This window comes from Trichosurus vulpecula, chromosome 9 (genome assembly GCF_011100635.1).
Source record: "Trichosurus vulpecula isolate mTriVul1 chromosome 9, mTriVul1.pri, whole genome shotgun sequence".
Classification (NCBI taxonomy): Eukaryota; Metazoa; Chordata; class Mammalia; order Diprotodontia; family Phalangeridae; genus Trichosurus; species Trichosurus vulpecula.
In genome coordinates, this window is record NC_050581.1 from 20,523,621 (window position 1) to 20,545,677 (window position 22,057).

General features: G+C 36.7%; 1 protein-coding gene across 1 annotated transcript in view; it reads right to left on the reverse strand.

The window, feature by feature from the left end:
* TEK (TEK receptor tyrosine kinase) overlaps positions 1–22,057 on the reverse strand; it is a 126,218-nt gene that overhangs the window by 60,621 nt on the left and 43,540 nt on the right. The window contains exons 3-9 of the mRNA XM_036738129.1: positions 19,901–20,011; positions 16,317–16,469; positions 11,992–12,123; positions 11,509–11,649; positions 9,306–9,434; positions 4,656–4,807; positions 1,609–1,750 (exon numbers count right to left, since the gene is read on the reverse strand). Of these exons, the coding sequence (XP_036594024.1) occupies positions 1,609–1,750; positions 4,656–4,807; positions 9,306–9,434; positions 11,509–11,649; positions 11,992–12,123; positions 16,317–16,469; positions 19,901–20,011 (960 nt within the window). The remainder of the gene's footprint in view (positions 1–1,608; positions 1,751–4,655; positions 4,808–9,305; positions 9,435–11,508; positions 11,650–11,991; positions 12,124–16,316; positions 16,470–19,900; positions 20,012–22,057) is intronic.

Consider the following 22,057-nt stretch of genomic DNA (forward strand, 5'->3'; position numbering starts at 1 on the left):
TGAAAAGAAATGCTAGGGAAGGTGGCCTTGCCATACCAGATCTTAAATTGTATTATAAAGCAGCAATCATCAAAACTACTTGGTACTGGCTAAGAAATAGAGCAGTGGATCAGTTGAATAGGTTAAGTACACAAGACACAGTAGACAATGACTATAGTAATCTAATGGTTGATAAATCCAAAGACTCCAGACTCTGGTATAAGAACTCACTATTTGACAAAAACTGCTGGGAAAACTGGAAAATACTATGGCAGAAACTAGGCAAAGACCAACATCTTGCACCGTATACCAAAATAAAGTCCAAATGGGTACATGATTTAGATATAAAGCCTGAAACCATAAGCAAATTAGTAGAGCAAGGAATAGTTTACCTGTCTGATTTATGGAGAACAGAGGAATTTATGACCAAACAAAAGTTAGAAAACATCATGAAATACAAAATGGATAATTTTGATTACAATAAATTTAAAAGTTTTTGTACAAACAAAGCCAATGCAACCAAGATTAGGAGGGAAGCAGAAAATTGGGAAAGAATTTTTACAACTAGTATCTCTGATAAAGGCCTCATTTCTAAAATATATAGAGAACTGAGTCAAATTTATAAGAATACAATTTATTCCTTAATTGACAAATGGTCAAAGGATATGAATAGGCAGTTTTCAGAAGAAGAAATTAAAGATATCTCTAGTTATGTGAAAAAATGCTCTAAATCACTATTGACAAGAGAAATGCAAATCAAAACAATTCTCACACCTGTCAGATTGGCTAAGATGACAAAACAGGAGTAAATGCTGGAGAAGATGTGGGAAAATTGGAACACTAATGCATTATTGGTACAGTTGTGAGCTGATCCAACCATTTCAGAGGGCAATTTGGAAATATGCCCGAAAAGCTATAAAAATGTGCGTACCCTTTGACCCTGCAATAACACTTCTAGGATTATGTTCCAAAGAGATCATACAAATGGGAAAAGAACCCACATGTACAAAAATATTTGTAGCAGCTCTATTTGTGGTGGCAAAGAACTGGAAACTGAGGGGATGCCCTTCAATTGGGGAATGGCTGAAGAAGTTGTGGTATATGAATGCAATGGAATACTATTGTACTATAAGAAATGATGAGCAGGCAGACTTCAGAAAAACCTGGAAAGACTTATATGAACTGATGCTGAGTGAGGGCAGCAGAACCAGAAGAACATTGTACACAGTTACAGCCACATTGTGTGATGACTAACTTTGTTAGACTTGGCTCATCTCAGCAATGCAAGGTTCTAAGACAACTCCAAAAGGCTCATGATGGGAAATGCTATCCACATCCAGAGAAAGAATTACAGATTCTGAAAGCAGATTGAAGCATACTATTTGCTCTCTCTCTTTTTTTGTTTTGTTTCTTCTTTCTCATGGTTCATTCCATTGGTTATAATTCTTCTTTGCAGCATAACTAATATGAAAATGTGTTTAATGTGAATGCATATGTAGGGCCTATGTTGGATTTCATGCTGTCTTGGGGAGGGGGGAAAGGGGGGAAATTTGTAACCCAAAAGCTTGTGGAACTGAATGTTGTAAACTAAAAAGAAATGTATTATTATTATAAAAAGGTGAGGTTTACCTTTAACAGAAATGTTGAAAGATTTTTCCACCATTCCAGCCACTGTGTTCACGCTACAGACCCAAACACCTGAGTCAGGGGGTAGAATCCGATGGATACTGAATTCAGCTTCTGATCGATTGTTTCGTACAAAGGATTTAGGCTAAAGTTAACAAACCCAAGAAAATAAAAATATGCAAAGAGAATTGGTATCATAAGAGCACACACATCTACTACCTTCTTTTCTTGTTCAGGAATAAGTTTTCTAATGAGGAAAACATTAAAGACAGTGTGGGGTGTCACTGTTGGCTTACTTCCCAAGTTTTAGCTGTGATGAAAGTTTATATTGTGTGAAACCTCTAATATTGTTGTTAGAAAAAAATTATACCTTTATTTGGGAGACATTTGATTTTGCCACATTAATTTTGAGGATGAGGAAAAATAATGGCTAAGATTTCTATAGTTCTTCTGAGTTTGCAAAATGTTTTACACACATTATCTCATTTAATCTTCACAACAATCCTGTGAAGTTAAGTGCTTTTTTACGTTTTATAGATGAGGAAACTGAGATTCAGGGAGGGTGACTACTATCATAAGGTTAATAATAGTAATAAACATATATGTAGCACTTTAAGGTTTACAAAGCACTTTATATATTTTATCTCATTTGATCCTTACAACAACTCTGAGTGGTAGGTGCTATTATTATCCCTATGTTACAGAAGAAGAAACTCAGGCTGAAGGAGGTTAAGTGACTATCTCAGAGTCATACAGCTGTTAAGTGTCTGAAGCAGAATTTGAATTCATGTCTAGCATTTAGATTGCACAATGTTCACTCCTGATTGCATTTTTCCTCTATTTAGGGGAAGAGAAGAGAGGATGTGCTTTGGTAGTCTCTCTTGAGAATAAGGGGTAGAGTTAATTTTTAAACCCTCAATGACAATATCAATTGCTCTTCTTCAGGAGAATGTAGAGGTGGCTGAGGCTGACTAATGACTCAGTGGGGTCTTTGGGTCTACTCTAATGCAACTCTAAGTTTTCATTAATGAAAGAGCTAGTGAGAGCAGCTGGCCCCTGCCTACAGGGGCCACCAGCAAGGCTAGTGAATCTCCAAATGATTAATAGGTAATTTTGACTCTAATTGCTTACAGCTAGCTCACCATTCAATTGTACTCACTACAGATTCCAAGAACGACTCTTCTAATTAGAAACAAAGTAGACGCTTCTCAATAACGGGTAAACAAAGGATGCATAGAAGTAATTGAGTATTTACTGTGTCGTAAGAAATAACGAATATAACAAATTCAGGGAGGCATAGAAGTCACATGAATGAATGGAGAGTGGAGTAAACAGAACCAAGAAAACATAATACAGTTACTACAGCAACATAAATGGAAGATTAAAAAAAACACACAAAATGTAACTGAATGCTTTGAATTTCTAATAGCCAGTTTTGGCCCTGGAGAGAAACTAAGAAAATTCATGTCTCTTCCTTCTTTGCAAAGGTGAGGGACTGTGAGTGTGAAATATTGCTTATACTGTTATAGTTGGTTGATATGTTGGTTTGAACTGGGGTCTTTTTTGTCCTTTTTGCTTTTTTATTTTTCTGTTACAAAGATGGCTCCTTGGTCAGAAGGAAGAGGAAGGGAAATATTCAGAAATGAAGATGTTGTAACAGCAAAACATACAAATTTATTTTAAAGAAAGAAACTTTGAACTGACGATAATATCCATTTACTTCTAGGTAAATCTGAATTTTAACCATCCCTGAAAGGATGATGCATGCTTTTTTTCTTTCGTATCTCCAAAGATATCTTTTCTAAATTTTTTCTGAGGATCACCTTAGAGAAAGAGAAACGCTGAGTAACTTTTAATACCCACCAATGTTAGGAATGGTCAGTGGGAAGACAACTCGTTTCTTTCTAGCAAAGGAGATTATAATGTTGATGAAATATGAAGATCCTACTCCTTCATTAATAGGCCACATGTGACCACAAGTGTTCCCTTTTTCCCCTGGAACAGGGATCGTGTTCCCAGGTCTAAAGGTACACAGATATTTCAACCATGGATGTCCTGCTGCTTTGAACTCCAGCCCAGCTATGCTACATCTTTAGCATCCACTGGGGGAGGAGCTTGCCTAAGGAGGAGCTTGCTTAGGGGGAGGTTTGCTTATGGGAAGGCTTGTTTGTAGAAGGCTTTCACACCTTTCATCTAAGCTAATTAGGCAGTGAGGCATAAGGGTTGTGATGCCTTCTGGCTCTGAGCCTATTAGCCAAAAGTGTATATATATTCTGAGGTGAAAATTTGCTTTTGGGGTTCGCTCATGAGAAGGACCTTTTGATTCCCTAGATGGTACTCTGAGTAGTTGTTTATCAAGATCCCCCCAACTGTTCAGATGTTGTTGCTGCCCTGATCTGGTGGTATACGTAGGTGGTTGTCTTACTTTGTTCAGACAATTGGAGCCCTGTCTGTTGAATCTCTGTGCTAATTTCTCTGCTGGTATTTTCTACTTATCTATAATTAAAGTAAGATTGTTGACCCCTTTAAAAGTTGCCTTTCCTTTAGAAAGCAGATCAAAGAACCTGTGCTAGCAGGCCATCCTGGGTGTGCTAGGGTGTTTGCTGTTATAGAGACCTATAGTAAAGGGAACTTGAACATGATCTAAAAGTCTTTTATTAGGCAATGTTGTGAGTGAGAATCTATCACTGAAATAGAGAACAAAAAAGAATGTCACTATTTCATATCTAAATTGTCATTGTCTAAATTTCATGTCTAAATCAGAATATTTCCAGGTCATACTCAGAGATTCCTGTCTCCTGAACTGGAAAACTAAAAAACAGACTCTAAGTCCATTGATTATGGGAGGAAACAAGGTTGAGTGAAAAGAGTATTGGTTTTAGGATTTAAAAAAACCTCAGTTCAACCCCTGTATTGGGGAAAACTAGGCAATAAAAAACAAAAATTATCAAAAATCTATTTTAAAGTAATGTTCTGCAGGAGAGCTAGCACAATAAAAGCACTTGACTATGTCAGCTGATAATAATAATAATGGTGTTATTGTATCTTACTTGAAGAACTGTTCCATCTGGTTTCACCAGGGTCATTTCTTCAGCATCAGGCAGTGGGTGGCCAGAGGCTTTGCAGATAGGGTTGAATTTGCCACTGTTTACTTCCATGTGGTCAGGCAAATCTTCTATTTGAGGAGTCACCCTTGGAGGACCTAAAGACAAAGGGAAAGCTGGTGTGAAACTTGGTTTTAAGATAGTATCTAGCTGGCATAAATGCAGCAAGTGGAATGTAAGTTACTCAAGGTCAGCAACTATTTCAGTTTTCGTTTTGTACCCTCAGCTCTTGTCCCAGTGCCTGGAACATAATAGCAATTGTGTGGAAACCATGTGTTTGGCACATGGTAAGAACTATGTATAAATTTGCCTTGCACATAATAGAAACATTTGTGGAATAGAATTGACATCTCTTCCCCCAAATCCTCCTTAGATACATTTAGAACTTATAGCAGAACTCCTTCTTCTTGCCCTAAAAATGGAGATAAAAACATCAGTCATCTTTTCTTCCAGTCATTAAATAAAATATGGTATGGTTTTTGTTATAATTAATATCAGTAAAATCAGTTTCTTTTTAGTGAAAACTCTGCTGGATATAATGATTAAACATAGGTAATGGGTAAGGATGACTCTAAAAAACAAACCAAAAAAAAGCCAAATATTCATGTAGAAAAAATTCAAAGTCTCAATGAAGAAAACAGTTTTTTTAAACTATAAACGCCTTTGTAATTCTTAATCAACTGCTGAGTTGTAAATATTGGTACTTTTTTGAGAGAACATGTTTAATTTTTTAAGTTATTGGGTTTATTTTATGGTTAGATGCTTACTTGGCTGAAAATCTTATAGGGAGGAAAACCTTAAATGGGTCAAAGTTGTGTTCCTGAATTATCATTATTAATTGTTAGCTCTTTTTCTTTTCTTTTTTGAAAAAATTTAAATAGAGATAGTCCTGGGGCAAGGACCACTCTCCTGCTTTTATTCCTCTATATTCAAAGTTCTGGAGACTACTGCACAGGTGAATAAAACAAATACTTTTTATAGATGAATAAAAGTATTACTATGTAAAGTCATCTTCTGTAGGCTCATTGAAAGCATCATTGGAACAACTCCAGTAGCAGACAGGACAATAAGCATAAAATGTACCTCATCCTAATCCCACTTGATTTTGATCTCAAATAAGTTTTTATACTTTGAAAGCTTTTCATTCCATGTAACTTGGAGATTATGAGGATTTGTGATGGTGACATCTATTTTTTCTATCTATCTATCATCTGTCCATGTTGTTTTTATGAATCAATGTTATGTTAAGAAGATTGTAGTCAGTTTATGACAATGGTCCAATTTCAGTTGGTTGGGATATTTTTGGATCTGTATGTGTAGCATAGGGATTTGTCATCATCTATCTGTCTATAAAAGAGCAAAGTTCTTGTATGTAATTTAAAATTCAAGGTCATATCTTCTTAGATATTTGGTAGATGGCTAAATTATATAGCCTGCAGTGGTGTGTTGAACTGTCTCCACCATTTTCCTGCATAATCTACATTGATCACAAAGTCGGGCTTCTTAAAGACAAATCTTCTATAGTATGGTGACAATAAGCTGATCTTGAGTCACCATCACAAATGCTATGTCCAGAAAAAAGTCCGCATGACTCACTGATGACTCAATGCTTCTTTGTTAACAAAAATTTGCTGAGTTTATGCAGATGATAACCATTGAGTGTCTTTTGAGAATTCTCTTGAATCATTGTTATTTCATAGGCATCATCTGGAGGTAAGCAGCCTTAGGTTATATTTGACAAATCCAATGGTGTGTGCCGATTATCAGCCTTGAGTATTGATTAGTGAAGTGATGTTTGCTTATTTCAGAAGTATTTCTGTAGGTTTTGGACCCATTTGTTAAATGTCCTAAGAAGGTCTATCAATGATCTTTTCTAGCAAGCTATTCTTTCTATAGTTACCTTATGGGGACAAGCCTTGTAATTTGTTAATATTGCATAGGGTTTTTAAAGATATTTTCTGAGGTCTACTTTATGGTCTACTTTACAGTTGTGAAGGTGTTAGCATCCATACATAGGTTGGTCAGTCAATAAATATGATTTATTAACAACTAATTATTATATGCCAGGCATTGTGCTAAGTGCTAAGAATACAAAACAAAAAGTCAAAAGACATTCCCTGCTCTCAGGGAGTTTTCAGTCTAATGGAAGAGACTTTGAATGTGATCTTACATATTTTGACTTTCCCTTCCTAGTACTGCTGTTGCTTCACCCTCCAAACCTGATCAGTAGAGAATATGCAAGGGAGAAATTGTCACTAGGCTCCGTACTCCCTAGAATCATGAATACTCATATCCACCCCAGGCATTTTCTACCCTTCTGCTTTCTATCTCTTTCTGAGAGTGTAATTAAATCACTATTACTCTTACTTTTGCAAAGGTTGTGTTAATAGACTACTGTATTGTTTCACTCACCATCTCTGTCACTTCAAAGATCAAAATTTCCTTCCCTAATCACCATTCCCCTGTGCGTATTGTTGCCTCTATTAGAATGTAAGCTTCTTGAGGGAAGGCATAGTCTTGCTCCGTGCTTAGCATAGTAGTGCTTGACCCATAGTACCACTTAATTAAATGCCTTTCATTCATTCTTCCAATTCAGCTTTGATTTCAGAATGAAAAATAAGTCTCAACATATTCAGCCACAACATTCTCCTTGATATCTTTCTACTCAGAAGAGGTATTTGTAGCTATGGCCTTTATCCATTGGTTCATTGTGCTCTCCAGAGTCAAGCTTAAGGTCTTCTGTGTCTATCTTTTCTTAGCATATATTAAGAATCTACATAAACTTTTTGAGTCCAAAAATTATTGCTGCTGTTATTTTTTTGGTGAGGACCTATGACTTCATCTGTGTGGAGAAATCTTGGCTTTGAAATTCTTTGCACAAAAACAGGACAGCCTTTTATATGTAACTTACAGTTTTAGAGACCTGATGCACTTAGAGGCTAAATATATGTCAGAAGGGGGATTTGAACATAGGTCTTGGCTGTTCTCTGTGCCTATTGCACCATATTGCCACTCTCCTCTGTCATAGAAACTTAGGAAAAAAATTTTAACAATGCGTCACTTGGCATCCTTGGAAATGTTCCAGTGCTAAGTAGAATTGTACAGGAATATGCCCCAAAAGTGGAACTAGCCTAATGCTGTGATTCTGTTTCAGAAACTTAGGATAGGATGTTGCTGAAGGGTGTTGCGCAGGATGGAAATGACTAACTTCCTTATTTCTTTTTAGGTCATTATCCTTCCAGTCATTCGAGTTTACAACCTCAAAGTCTCCTTTGCTCCCATATCTCACCAGTTGCCAAGTGTTATCAGTTCTGCATCCACAGTATCTCTCACATCTGTCTCCTTCTATGCACTCACATAGCCACCACCCTAACTGTCAGGCTTCCAGTATTTCTTGTCTGGACTATTGCCATAGTTGCCTATTTGGTCTCCCTGCTTCATCTTTGACATCTATTTTCCACACAGCTGCCAAAGTGATAGTCCTAAATAGTAGGTCTGACTGTCACTGCCCTATTAAAAAAAAGCTCCAGTAGTTCCCTGTTGCCTCTAGAAAAATATAAAAACTCCTTTGTTTGGCTTTCAAAGCCTTTTACAATCTTGTTCCACCCTTGTCAAAATTACCTTTTTACTTACTTTGTATTTCGTTATTGGTTTACATGTTTATTCCATCCTCCTCCATCCCTTAGTAGAATATAAAGTCATAGGACTTCAAAGACTTTAATTTCTTTTTTTTGTATGCCTAGTACTTAGTTCAATGTTTAGTACCAGCAGACTCTTACTAAATGATTTCTTAGTTGAACAGAATTGAGTGCTCTTTGAGGAAAAGGACAGTCTTTTGTCTTGTCTCATACACCTACTGCTTAGCACAATGTCTGGCACACGGTGGAATTTAATAAACATTCATTGACTGACATGACCTTACGTGACTATTTTTAGTGACTAGTGGAGAGGAAGCCTATAATGTCCTCCTAACTAAAGATAATCTCAATTTATCAATGTTAATCAGTGTTTATTCTGCAAGGGCAGAAAAATTTTAATAATTTGTCTATAAGTTCAAGGAAAACATAGATTTAAGAGGGTTTCACTAGGGGAAAAACAAATGACAAAATGCTGACCTATATTTTCCGCAAGGCCTCAGTCACTTAAAGAATTTGGGGCAAATAAACAACTCGAACAAATACAAGGTCATTTCATTCTCTCTCGTTCACATTTTGTTCTCTCATCGGTGATGGTGAGTAAATATTATAGAGTCAAATAGGGTGTTTTGTGAAACTTTAGGAAAAATCAGACTTAATTGGATTCTCTGGGGTCTTTGGCTGAATGCCAGACTGATTTGCTTCCCTGAACACCAAATTTCCTAATCTGGAAACACTGAAGGGAATAGGGTGGGCAATTACTTAAGTCTTGGAAGATTAATTAGAGTGCTATAGTGTGCAGCCCTAGGATAAGGCATCTTCCCTACCTGCAATGATGATGAGGCAGCAGTAGGAGTTTTGATGTTCTCTTGCCCCTTGGGTAGAAAGGTTACACCGGCAAGGTCTATTGACTTTATCACCCTGGAAAAAGGCTTTTGATTACAGTGTTACCTTGCTTTACCTTCTTTCTCACATTGTAGACCATGCCTGTTTGGAGGACAAAGGCATCCTTTGAATCGATCACAGGTTCCCCCATTGGTGCACTTACACCTTAGTTTACAATCTGGTCCATAAAAATCAGTCTGGCAAGCTGAAAATACAGTCATTGAAGAAGAAGAAAAAGTATTAATAATGAAGCCAGTGGAGAAAACCAAGGTTCCTGGTGTTAATTTGAAAATTGTCTAAAATATTTTGTGCTTGACATAAAAGATATGATTGCCTCTTTAAAAAACATTTTTTTAATGAGTAGTGGCAAGGAGGCTTATAATTTAAATATGAATTGGAAGTTTTCTAAAATGTCTTCAATTTTTGTTGATTCTAAATAGGTGGAATAGTACTTATGAGTTAGGATGTTTAATTTCCTCTACTAAATATCAAAATTTCCTCTACTAAAGTCTTACTCTTATACTCCATCATAGTGTAAACATGACTGAATTCAAGAAGTCTAAACCAGTGTGTGATCAAGCCTACCAAGCTGAAAATGCTCTGAATTACAGGCCTGGTGATGGGATTTATGGCTGACATCTGAAGACCGCCAGAACTAAGCATAAATATACTCAGCAGCAAAAAAATTGCCGTTAGATGATTTGATTTGCAAGGGTAATTGAAATTCAGTAAATCTTTTGCTGGGATAGAGAGGAGTTGTGATCAGTACAGGGAATACCTTCACAGGAGAAATCATAGATCTTTTGAAAAGAACTGACATACAGTTTGTAGTCTATAGGTTAGATTATGTAAGACTAGAGACTACACCTATTGCATGTTAGGAGTTAAGGAAAATCCATAGCTTCTAGTCTGTGCTCAATGAATACTATTGATTAACTACAGTTAAAAATGAATCAAAACATTTCTAGAGGCATTTTCACCAAAAATTTTTCAAAAGCAAGATTTTTTTGTGTAGATTTGATTTCTAAATTAGGTAATTAGACATAGGTAAACTAGTAACGATTTTGCTTTGGTAAATATCACTTTGAACTTATAGCCTTTTTGTTGTTCCTTTCCCATATTTTTCCCCCAGCGTCACAAACAATTGTAGTGGTTGTATATACTGGATTGTTTGAGTTATGAAACAATTAGTGGAAAGTTGTTAGCAAGTAGTAAAGGGGGGTGAAATGTTTATTTCTCACACAATGGTGCCAGCTACCCTTCTCCTAACCCTAGTTACATACTTTGGAAGTCACTAGGAATGTCATAGTTCTTCAGGTGAAAAATAAGGGCTTAAAAACCTGGTATTCACATAAAGGGTATTCTTTATGTAGAGGGTGTGCTCCAAGTACTCAGAGACTTTTGTGTGACCTAGTTTGTGTGCCTTGGGAGGTGTCTTCATATTATACTACTGTTTGAAAGTTGATGAGAAGCATTGAAGTACTGCTGTGCTTCATTAGGTGGGAGACAACATTTTTGGAAAATAGAGGATTAACGGGTGGTAGATCTGAAATTAGGATGAGGCAATTGCCTCTTTGCCTAAGGTGCCTAAGGGTGCTGACAATGCTTGTATTCTATCAGTAGGTAAAAACAACTGAGCTTAACAGTTAGATAGTAATACAATTAGTTAAAATAACCCGTCATTTAGCATGTTTCTTCTCCATAGTGTCCATGTCCCAGGTGTGAGTCTCAGCCCTACCACCCTGCCCTAGTGATGACCTCGACAGCAATAGCTTCTCATTCCACCTACCCAGATGTCCCAAGATCTCTTTTCTCCATGGTACCCTGTGTCTCAAAGTTGGAGGCTTCTTTACCTATTCCCATCTCACCCCCCTCAACTGAATTTGTTTTAAAAGTTGCTTAGAGGGTACTTGCCTAGAGCTCATTTTATGGTACTTGTCCAGGGCATCCGAATTAAATGTTATGGGTAAGAAAATAACATACCTCTGTCTAAACTATAGGATGACGCTTCAACTTCCCCAGAAATTTATTCCTAATCCCAACTTCAAAACTTTAAATCCTTGATCTGATGTGAAAGTTCTTTTTAGGGTCCATTACTAAAACTGCCCACCATCTATTAATGTGAAAAAAATTAACTCTTAGGAGAAGAATTCAAACCCATGCTCCTAAGCAAAGAATAAACAAATCAGTTGCTACCATCCTTTCAACCTTGAAATGCATCAAAATGACCCTCTGGCCACCTTCTGGACTGCTTTCTGTACATATTATTCAAGCCATACCTTCATTGCACTGTAGGCCCTTCCAGCCAGTGGCACAGGAACAGCCATAAGGATCCGGGAGACAGAACATGTATGATTTGCATCCATCTGATCCTCCACATCTCTCTTTACAGGTTCTGCCAAACATGTGCTCTTCACAAGCTTTGGAAAAGGAAAGAGCTCCTTCAGATTCAGAGGCAAGTGCTCAAAAGGCACCATCCTTTTTATAGAGGCTGGGCCTTAAATATTAGAAGGAAGATAAATGTAGTGACAGACATATCTCAGATTGTCTCTTACGTAGAGGCAGAAAAAGAAATCATTAAGTCCAATGTTACGGCATGAAAATCAAAGGACAAAAATGTTAATATGAACTGAACTCCCCAAATGGTCTGGATGGCTAACTTCTACCAAGTATAATTTATACATTTTCTTAAGTCAATGGATTTTGTGCATTTTAAATATGCATATCTTATGTGTCAAGACAATAGTGGGTTTTTTACTTACCTTTTTCACATGTTTTCCCCATAAATCCAGGAGGGCAAATGCATTCTCCAGTATCTTCATGACAGATGCCATTGTTTGAACAAGGATTACAGGAACTTCTGCATTCAGGTCCCCACTTTTCAGCTTCACATCCTTGGATTCCAAAACAAGTCAATGATTAGTAAAGCTCTGGTGGGTCATTAGGCAATCACTAACATTGTGTACTTTACAAAATTATTTGCTCAGACAATGATAGGAGGCAGTCTACCTCATATAAAATAATATTTTAAAAATATATCATTAATCTTAATTTATAGATGGGGAACTGAACCTCAGAAAGAGGAAGTGTTTCTCCTGAAGCTATATATCCAGAAAGCATTGGAACCAGTCTTTTGACTTCAAGACTAATGCTCTTTTCACTACACCAAGTGATGTCTTTAGTGTTCTGTGCTCTGATGTAGGATTTTGCATCCCATAAGAGGAGGATTATTTTCCAGTACTTTCTATTCCAACGCCTTTAGGGTAATTTATAGACACTAATTCATTGTTTCAGCCTCCTTGTTGACATAGCTACAACAGCATTAGCCTCCTTTCTCAGAGGGAAAAAATGAAACCATAGTGAATAATAATTCATATTTACATATCATTTTACAATTTATAAGACACTTCTCCCCCAAACAGCACTGTGAGATAAGTAGTATAAATATTATTATATCAATTTCATAGATGACAAAATTGAGGTACAGAAAAGATAAGTGGATACTGATTTTCATTAAACACGGTGCCCACTAATAATAACAGCTTGCATTTATATGATACTTTTAGGTTTGCAGAACACAAGCATTTTATCTCACATGAGATATCTTATAAGAGAAGCAGCATGTCAAAATGAATAAAAAGCTAGCCTTGAAACCAGGAACTAGGTTCAAGAACTACCTCTGATATGTATTGCCTATGTGTCCCTGGTAAAGTCACTTAATGTTTCAGTGCTCTCAACAACTAAGGTTGTAATTTTCAGAGAAGGGGTAGATCACATCGGTAGAGGGAGTGTTCCCTCTACCTGGAAATTCCCTATGCCAATGAATTTAGAAATCCAGTCCTTATGCTTATCCTTTCCCATATGAACCTTATGAGTTTGAGTTAGGTGCTATTCTTATCCCATTTTCCAGATTTGAGTAAAAAAACAGGGTCACATAGCAAACTTCTGAGGTGAGTTTAGAATTTAGGTCTTCCTAAATCCACGTCTAATTCCCTATCCATTATACAATATTGCTTCTCAATTGTAAACCTGTGTAAGGGTCTCAGATTTCCTACCTGTCTTTCTCTAGATGTTTATCGATTTACATTTTTATTCCCATGTAGTCTGCTATTGGGATACTAGTAAGTCTGAAGACACTAAAAGTCTCTGCTAAGAAAAACAAAACTTTTGGGGGAGACTTGCATGACCAGTTGTGACCAGGTTCTCACAGCTCATCAGAAAAGAGCCAATATTTTTGTTCATGGCTATTCATTCTCAGAGTAGTAGGATTGCCTCTTTGCCCAAAGCTGACAATTTCCCTGGCTGTGAGTGTTACTCAATTTAGGCAAGAAGTCATTATTATCACTGATCACCCTAAAATAATCAGGAAGACTGTCAGTGTAGGATTATGTCTCCTAATTTACCACTTAGCCAGACGCCAAATATTTGAGAGCAAATACTTTATCTTAACATAGAAAAAAGAACCAATTCTGCCCAATTTATTAGTGACTGCTCAGAAACTTGGCTACGGTTGATTTGCCCCGACAACAAAGTAGAGCCAACCATGGAGATGAAAGTTTTTTCTGGCTTTGTGACACTTTGTTTTCATCCCCAACCACAGTGGGCAATTTTAAAAGATGAATTTATAGGATATAGGGCTAGAAGAAGGCAGAATCACAGAATCTTATGTTGGATGGGATCTCAGAGGGCATCCAGTTCAACCTATATCTGAAAATAGGATCCCCCTTGCAACATATATGACAAGAGGTCGTCTAGCCATGGCTTGAAGAGCTCCAACGATTGGGGGCTGGGGGTGGAGAGGGGCAGGAAGGGTGCACTATCTCCTGTGGCACTCCATTATATGTTAGTCAGTTACGTGGCACAGTGGATGGAACGCCAGACCTGGAGTCAGGAAAAACTAAGTTGAAATTCAGCCTCAGATAGTAACTAGCTGTGTGACTCTGGGTAAGTCACTTAACCTCTCTTTGCCTCATTTTCCTCCTCTGTAGAATGGGAATATTAACAGCACCTACCTCCCAGGTAATTATTGTAAAGCACTCGGCACAGTGCCTGGCACAAAGTAAGCGCCATATAAATATTATTATTATTGTTGTTGTTATTGTTATACCTTTATTAGCAAATTTTTCTTTACATCAGGCCTAAGTTTGCCTCCTAGTAACTTCCATCCATTGTAGCTGAGTTTCGCCCCTTGGGGCCCAAGCAGAACAAGCCTGTTCCCTCTTCTGTGTCCTTCCAGACAGCTACGCCTTCCTTCAATCTCTTTTTCTCCAGGGTGACCATCATTTCTTTTGACCACTTCATACTTTGAGGCCCTTATCTACAATCTCGATTGCTCTCCTCTGGAAGGTTTTCAGCTAATTAATCTAAGAATTCAGGTCGTTTCGCCTCCTCATTTTACAGATGAGGAAAAGTGAAATTTGAGATTAAGTTACTTGTCCAAAGTCTCACAATGAGTTAGAAGTGGAGCCCAGATTTCATACCCAAGTGCCCTGATTCCATTTCTTCTGTTCTGACCTCTGTCTTGAGATCTAGACCCACATCTATATCTGTCTATAGGACATCTTTATCTGAGATATCTCAGGAGCATTCTAAATTCAAAAGCAACCTTCCTATTTTCCCTCTAAATCTATTCTGCTTTCTAGCTTAAAAGTTTCTATGGTACCACTCCTTTCCTTCTCTGTTTGTAGCCTCCTTTGACTCTTCCCTCTCATTCACTTCCCGAGGAAACTCATTACTCTGTTGAATATCTCTATGTCTACTTAGCTACCAGGCCCTATTGATTACACTTCATGTCTTACATTTGTTCCCTCCTATTTTCCCCTCTGCCACCATCCTACTACTTCAGGCCTCAGGATTACCTTCATGGACAATATATTCCTAACAGGTGGTCAAGTCTCCAGTCTCTGAATCTCTAAGCTGCCCTTCATATCACTGCCAGACTCATCGGCTCATGAATAAATCTATGTTACTCCTATGCTCGAAACCCTTTGTTGTTGCCATTCAGTTATTCAGTCATGACTGACTCTTCATGACCCCATGGACCATAGTATGCCAGGTCCTTCTATTCTCCACTATTTTCCAAAGTCTGTCAAAGCTCATTTTCGTTGCTTCCATGACACTTATCTATTCATTTCTTCCTCTGCCATCCTTCTTTTGCCTTCAATATTTTCCAACACCATGGTCTTTTCCAACAAATCTTGTCTTCTCATTATATGGCTGAGGTATTTAAGCTTCAGCTTTAGTATTTGCCCTTCTAATGAATAGTCTGAATTAATATCTTTAACTCTTGACTGATTTGAACTATTTGCTATCTAAGGGACTCTCAAAAGTCTTCTCCAGCACCACAATTTGAAAGCATCAATTCTGTGCCACTTAGCTTTCTTTATAGTCCATCTCTTACAACCATACATTAATACTGGAAAACCATAGTTTTGACTGTATGGATCTCTGTTTGCAAGGTGATATCTTTGCTTTTTAGAATGTTGTCCGAATTTGCCATAGCTTTCCTTCCAAGGAGCAAGCATCTTTTAATTTCGTGGCAGTCACCATCTACAGAGATCTTGGAGCCCAAGAATATAAAATCTGACACTGCTTCTATTTCTTGTCCCTTTATCTGCCAGGAAGTGATGGGACCAGTAGCTATGATCTTAATTTTTTAATGTTGAGCTTCAGTCCAGCTTTTATACTTTTCTCTTTCACTCTCATCAAGAGGCTTCTTAATTCTTCTTCACCTTCTACCATCTTCCTGGTTTCAAAGCCAGCTCTCTATCTACTACACCAAACTGCCTGTTGCTTTTTAAATAACTATAGCCACATAAGAAGCATATCTATGATGCTAATTTATTTTCCATGGCATCAGGAACAGAAAGGAGTTTCATTGGTTGTAATGTTTATTTTATCTATAATTGAAAATCACAATTTAGGAATGAGAAAAGTTGATTAATCTGAAGAGTTGTGCAGGGCTTAGCAACGTGAATCCTTCGTGTCTAACTATACTTTAGACAGAGACAGGAAAACAACTACTGAACCCCATGTTGGACCCACACTGCCAAAAACTGCATAAGCAATTTGCCAACCAGAAACTTACTTCGAACTATCAAACGAGTGAAGGCTGAGGTGAAAAGATTTCCTCCTATGTACCTGGCTGAATAGACACCAGCATCCTGAGGCTGAGTATTCACCACATTTACTTCTAGCATATCAGGTACTTCATGCTTAGGTACTGAGTGAATGAAAGATCCTGGGAAGAAAGAACCACAGAGAAATTTGGTAGAACACAGAATAGGCAGTAACAGTTACCTTTTCCAGGCTGTCCAACGGTTTGCTCTTTAAAAAAAAGTCATATATCCATTAATGAAAACACATGGCATCATGTTGTAAATATGGGAAAGAATTATAATATTGGGATATTTATCCCTCTACCTGGAATAGAAAAATGTTACCTGCAATAATTTTTTTAAAAATTCTGATCTTAATACACATCAAACCAGATGAGCAGTTTTGTATACAAAAAAAAAAACTGAAAAAAGGATGGTGCAATCCATTTATATTAGGCTCTCCCTATCCTTATTGTTATCATCTACTGTCAATCATGCTTCCAATTCAATGATTTTAGTACCATTCTCTTCATTTTTTTCTCCTAATTTCATTTTTGTAGGCTTCGCTATCCGTATTGCCAACCCCTTTAAGCCACCCGACCATATCTTCAACCCACTCGACTCCAGTTAGCTTCTCATTCCAGACGCATAATAAAACATCATATCCTGGACTTTGCAGTTTCCAAGATCATGAACTTTAAAGTTTCCCTCTAAAACCACAACATTTCCTTATTCTTCTTTCATACACACTAAGCCTACACTTTTTCTTTATTGTGACCACTGGTCTATCTTCTCTACTTTAGTTTCACTTGCTTCAATATCCAGCCCTGGCCATACTGTATTTTACTAGCTAAGGTCTTAGAATCTTTTGCCCCCTAAACTGCCACTATTTGTGACTTGAAAATCTTCACTCCATCTCTGTTTTAATGACATTTCCCCATGCACCTTACATGCTACTTTATTTTCTAGGTTTATTACTTATGTAATTTGTATACTGTAGCTACCTATTTTAGTGAGTTATTCCCCTACTAGACTATAAACTCCATGATAGCAGGTATCCTGGGAATACACAAGGGTGATTCTCTGAAAAAGGACCACATCATATATAAACTTTGTATTTCCTCCAGCACAATGATCTCCATACAGTAGGCACTGAATAAATAAATGCTTTATGAATGAAAAAATTATTTAATGAATTTGAAACTATTTTGACAGAATTAAATGCTGCCTCTTCTTGACTATCTGCTTTGTCACTAGAGAATATGGAGGGATGATTGTTCTAAATAAACATTAGTTCAAAACTAAAGCATTATTTTGCCAGAAATCAAAAGATTTATGCAAAGACTTTAAACACCCTATATTTCATAATTTCTTTCCTTCTTCCCTATAATCTCAGAGGATGAGACAGTCTTCTAACCCTTCCACTGGTACCTTTGATCATATTTCTTCTAAAACCTTGCTTTGTCAGTCATCTCCTTTTTCTTTTCCTTTCTCTTTCACCTTGCTTCATCTTCATTTTCTCTATATAAATTGTTTTTTTAAAGCACATATATTAAATATAACATGGTAGTACTAATACAGCCCTGCTTGTCTATTTCTTTCTGAATTTCCTTATGTTCTGCTCTCTTTTAGGTATTTCTAAAGTATTTCATTGACAACTCTTTTCTTTCTTTTTCTTGTAGTTTTCCCTGCAGCTCTCCCCCTGAAAAATAAAAACCTCAGCAATAAAATAAACTAATGCAAAAGAAAACCAAAGATGTGTGGTCTGAGGATATGAACAACTACTTCTCAAAAGAATAACAAATTATTAACAATCATGTGAAAGTTCACTCTAGTTTATTAACAAAATGGCAAATGCAAATCAAAATCTATCTAAGGCTTTATTTCACATCTAGAGAATTGACAAAGATGAAAAAAGTTCAAAATCATCAATGTTGTGAGGCTGTAGAAAGACACGCTTACTAATGAACTGTTGTGTTAGAACTTGGAGTTCATCTGATCGTTCTACAAAATCATTTTGAATTATGCTAGGAAAATGCCTGATATCCATATCTTTTGGCTCAAGATCTCAGAACTAGACATATACTCTTCTAAGGAGGTTGATGACAAAAAGAAAAGCCTCATATAAACCAAAATATTATAGCAGCACTTTTTGTAGAATTAAAGATTAGAAACAATGTACAGTGAAAGCCCTTCAGTTGGAGAATGGCTAAACACATTGTGGTGCATGAATGCTATATAGTATGCTTGTGCTGTAAGAAATGATAAATATCAAAAATATAGAGAAGCATGGGAAGATTTATGTGAACTAATGTAAGAGAAGTAAGTAAACCCAGGAAAACAACGAACTACAATAGACTACAACAGTGTAAATGAAAAGAACAACAGAAATAAGACAAGTGAAACAGAATACTATTAAATTATAATGACTAAGCTTGGACCAAAAAAGAGATAAGAAAATATATTTCTCTCAATCTTTTTTCATAAAGTTGGGAAGGGAGAAGATTATGGATACGAAACTCTACATATGATGCCTGACTTGGTTGATATGTTGGTTAGTTTAACAAGCAGTAGGGGTTTTTTCCTCTTTTTTATTCTTTGTAATAAGGGATGGAGGAGGAGGAAGAAATATGTGATGTAAAAAATCAATAATATTTAAATATAAAAAATTATTATTATTATTGTTTCTTCTAAATTGAGATTATGGCAAAGTATATTTTTCAAAGTCTGAATTTAAAGATTTATTTTAACACTGATAATTGATTCCTAGGGTATGTTTGTCTTCCACTTCTTGTCTGATATGGCAGATAGTATTGCAATTCAGAAGAAATAGGCTCTCCTCAACACTACGAAGTCAGAAGTAAATTTTAAAAACTTCTTTGATACTCTTAGGGATCCATGATCTTACTAAAGTGTAATTTATTATTGTAGATCACAACCTATCCATACCTTCTTAGCCCATGTGATTTTTGTCCTTTTCTTTAAACAAATTCTTCATAGAGGGTCTGCCTACAGTGTTAAAGACCTTTCTCTGCTTCTTTTAATAAGTTGGAGATATAAACACCGCACTGGAACTGTCTGTGACAATACGAATTGCCTCCCATTTTTAATGTATATCTGACCTACCTTCTTTTCTAGTCATGCTTCTCTTTGATGATATTTCTCCATATGTGTACATTCTCCTTGATAATATATTGCAAACTACTTACACCCATCATGCATCTTTCCATTACCCTTGACCAGAATATTTTTAGTGTTAAAAAAAAGATGGACCTTTGTAGCAGAGAATAGCTTGGTATCATTGAAAGATTGCATATAGATTCTACTGTGACATCTCACGATGTCAATCTCTCAGTTTACATGGAGAACAAACACTAATTAGTTCTACCAACCCAGAAAAACTTCGTATATGGAATAGGCAATGGATTGTGTCTGGGGTTCAATATCCAAGCTGGTGAAGCAAAGAGTTAATCATCAGGTGTGTCGTGGTGATATTTTTGCATTTTGTTTTGCTTTGTTCCATTTTTGTTTTGCCCACAGTAACCCACAAAATAGATTTGAAAGTCCTACTTACCATTTTTGTAAATTACTGCATCTTCTTCCTTTATTAACACCTTTTTGAAGGAAATATTCACGTATTCGCCCTTGTTCACAGTCATAGTTAAAGTGTCAGGAAGGAAGGAAGCTTCAATAACAACCAAAAAAAGGTATCAAAATTAATTCCATGTTTATTCCAAAGGACATTTGAACTTTCAATCTCAGGTATACTATATGAGTAATTCCAAGATTTAAATCGTTGGACTCATTTGTATTAAGTGAAGCATCTGATAAAGGATCCTCACTCTAGTCTCTCAGTTCATTGGGTATTAACAATGCTAAAACAATCACCCATTTGTGTGGCCTAAAGTAAGTCACTTAGCCCCTTCATGCCCTTAATAATGGAAAGGCAATCCTTAGTACTTTCCTGCTTCTCACATTTGTGAGAATAGGCTAAGAAAACAATTTGCAGGTACTTAAGATATTGTCTCTTGTAAATGTAAGACATACTTCAAATTACTTTTTCCATTGGTGGAGAAGGATCTGTACTGTGATCCAGCAACACTGATTTGCTTAGTTCAACCTGTGACCACAAGACGGTGGCTGGGTTGGAGGTGAAGGCTGTGACCATGGAACAGGGCAAATCCAATAGAAGTCCTCATCACTTTGGGTACATGGATTACTTGTGATTATTAGAATTAGCAAATCTAAACACTGGGCTAAAGATTTAGATTAAGAGAACTGAAAAGCCTCCTAAGATTATGCTTCTTCACTAGTGCTGATGAAGGCAAGCTTCATTTAGCCAGCCATATCAGTTTCTCTTTGCAAATTTATGAGCCAGTGCTGGTTTCATGAGAAACCTGTCTGGGCTATTTAATTTTCATTGGTACTTTCTATGTGCTTTGTTTAAATTATCTACCCTTTTGTATGAATGTTGTTTAGTTTACTGTGGGACTTTTTCCTCTCTACATTGTATTCTAGAAAGGAACCTAGATTCCCCAATGGGCTCAGCTCCAAAGTATTTTTAACTTGGTAACTTTTAAGTATAGCTAACTTTGTATTATGGGAGACCTACGTTCATGGGCAGGCAGGTTCAACCAAATTAGGGTTTTAGCCAAATCAGAGTTCAAAGGCTGCTTTTCTTCCTTCTTGGCTCCTCTCCATTTTCCCTAAGCAGTTTTTCCTAAGAAGCTCTAACCACCTGCGATAGTGCTTAAATGTTTTCTAAGTATTGATGTCAATCTGATATTTCTGCTATAAGTTAGTATATGGATCTTTATATCATAAGATCCCAGAATGCTAGAGCTAAAAGGGACCCTAGAGATAGATCATCAACACCCAAAGAAGAGAACAGGATCAGGGAAATGACATTGAAGCACATGTATTGACTTGGCAGCAATCTTGAACTCAGGTCTCCCAATTTCTAATTTAATGTCCTTTCCACTATACTCTGCTGCTATTGCATGGATATTCTTTAGGAACTGTGGGAAAATAACCGATGGTTATAAAATTTTTAAATCTATTATCAATTTCCAATAGGTGACACAGTAATATTATATATATATATTAGTTATTTCCAGAAGATGCTTCAATTATAAAAAGTAAATTCTTAATTTCTCTGTATTTTAAGTATTTCCAATATTATAATTGGATGCTAGCAGTTATTTAAGTGTCAGAAGTAGTAGAGGCAGAGAGGTTTTCAGTGGAGAGGGCATTGAATCTGAAGTCAAGAAGGCCTTAGTTCAAATACAGCCTCCCACAGTCTTTGTCTGACCCCGGGCAAGTCACCTAACCTCTCTCTGTCTCAATTTCCTCTACGGCAAAATGGGGGTGATGAGATGAAAGCACCTGCTTCACAGGGTTATTGTGAGGATCAAATGGGATGATATTTGTAAAGTGCTTAGGTAGCACAGTGCCTGGCATACAGTGGTAGTTTGATAAATGTGTGCTCCTTTCTTCTTCCCCAAAGGGCTATAAAATCATGTATACCCTTTGACCTAACAATACCACTACTAGGTCTGTATCCCAAAAGAGATAAAAAAAACAAAAAGGAAAAGGACCTATATGTACAAAAATATTTATAGCAGTTCTTTTCTGGGGGTAAGGAATTAGAAATTGAGGGGGTGTCTGTCAATTGGGGAAAGGCTGAACAAGTTGTGGTATGTGATTATGATGGAATACTGTTGTACTATAA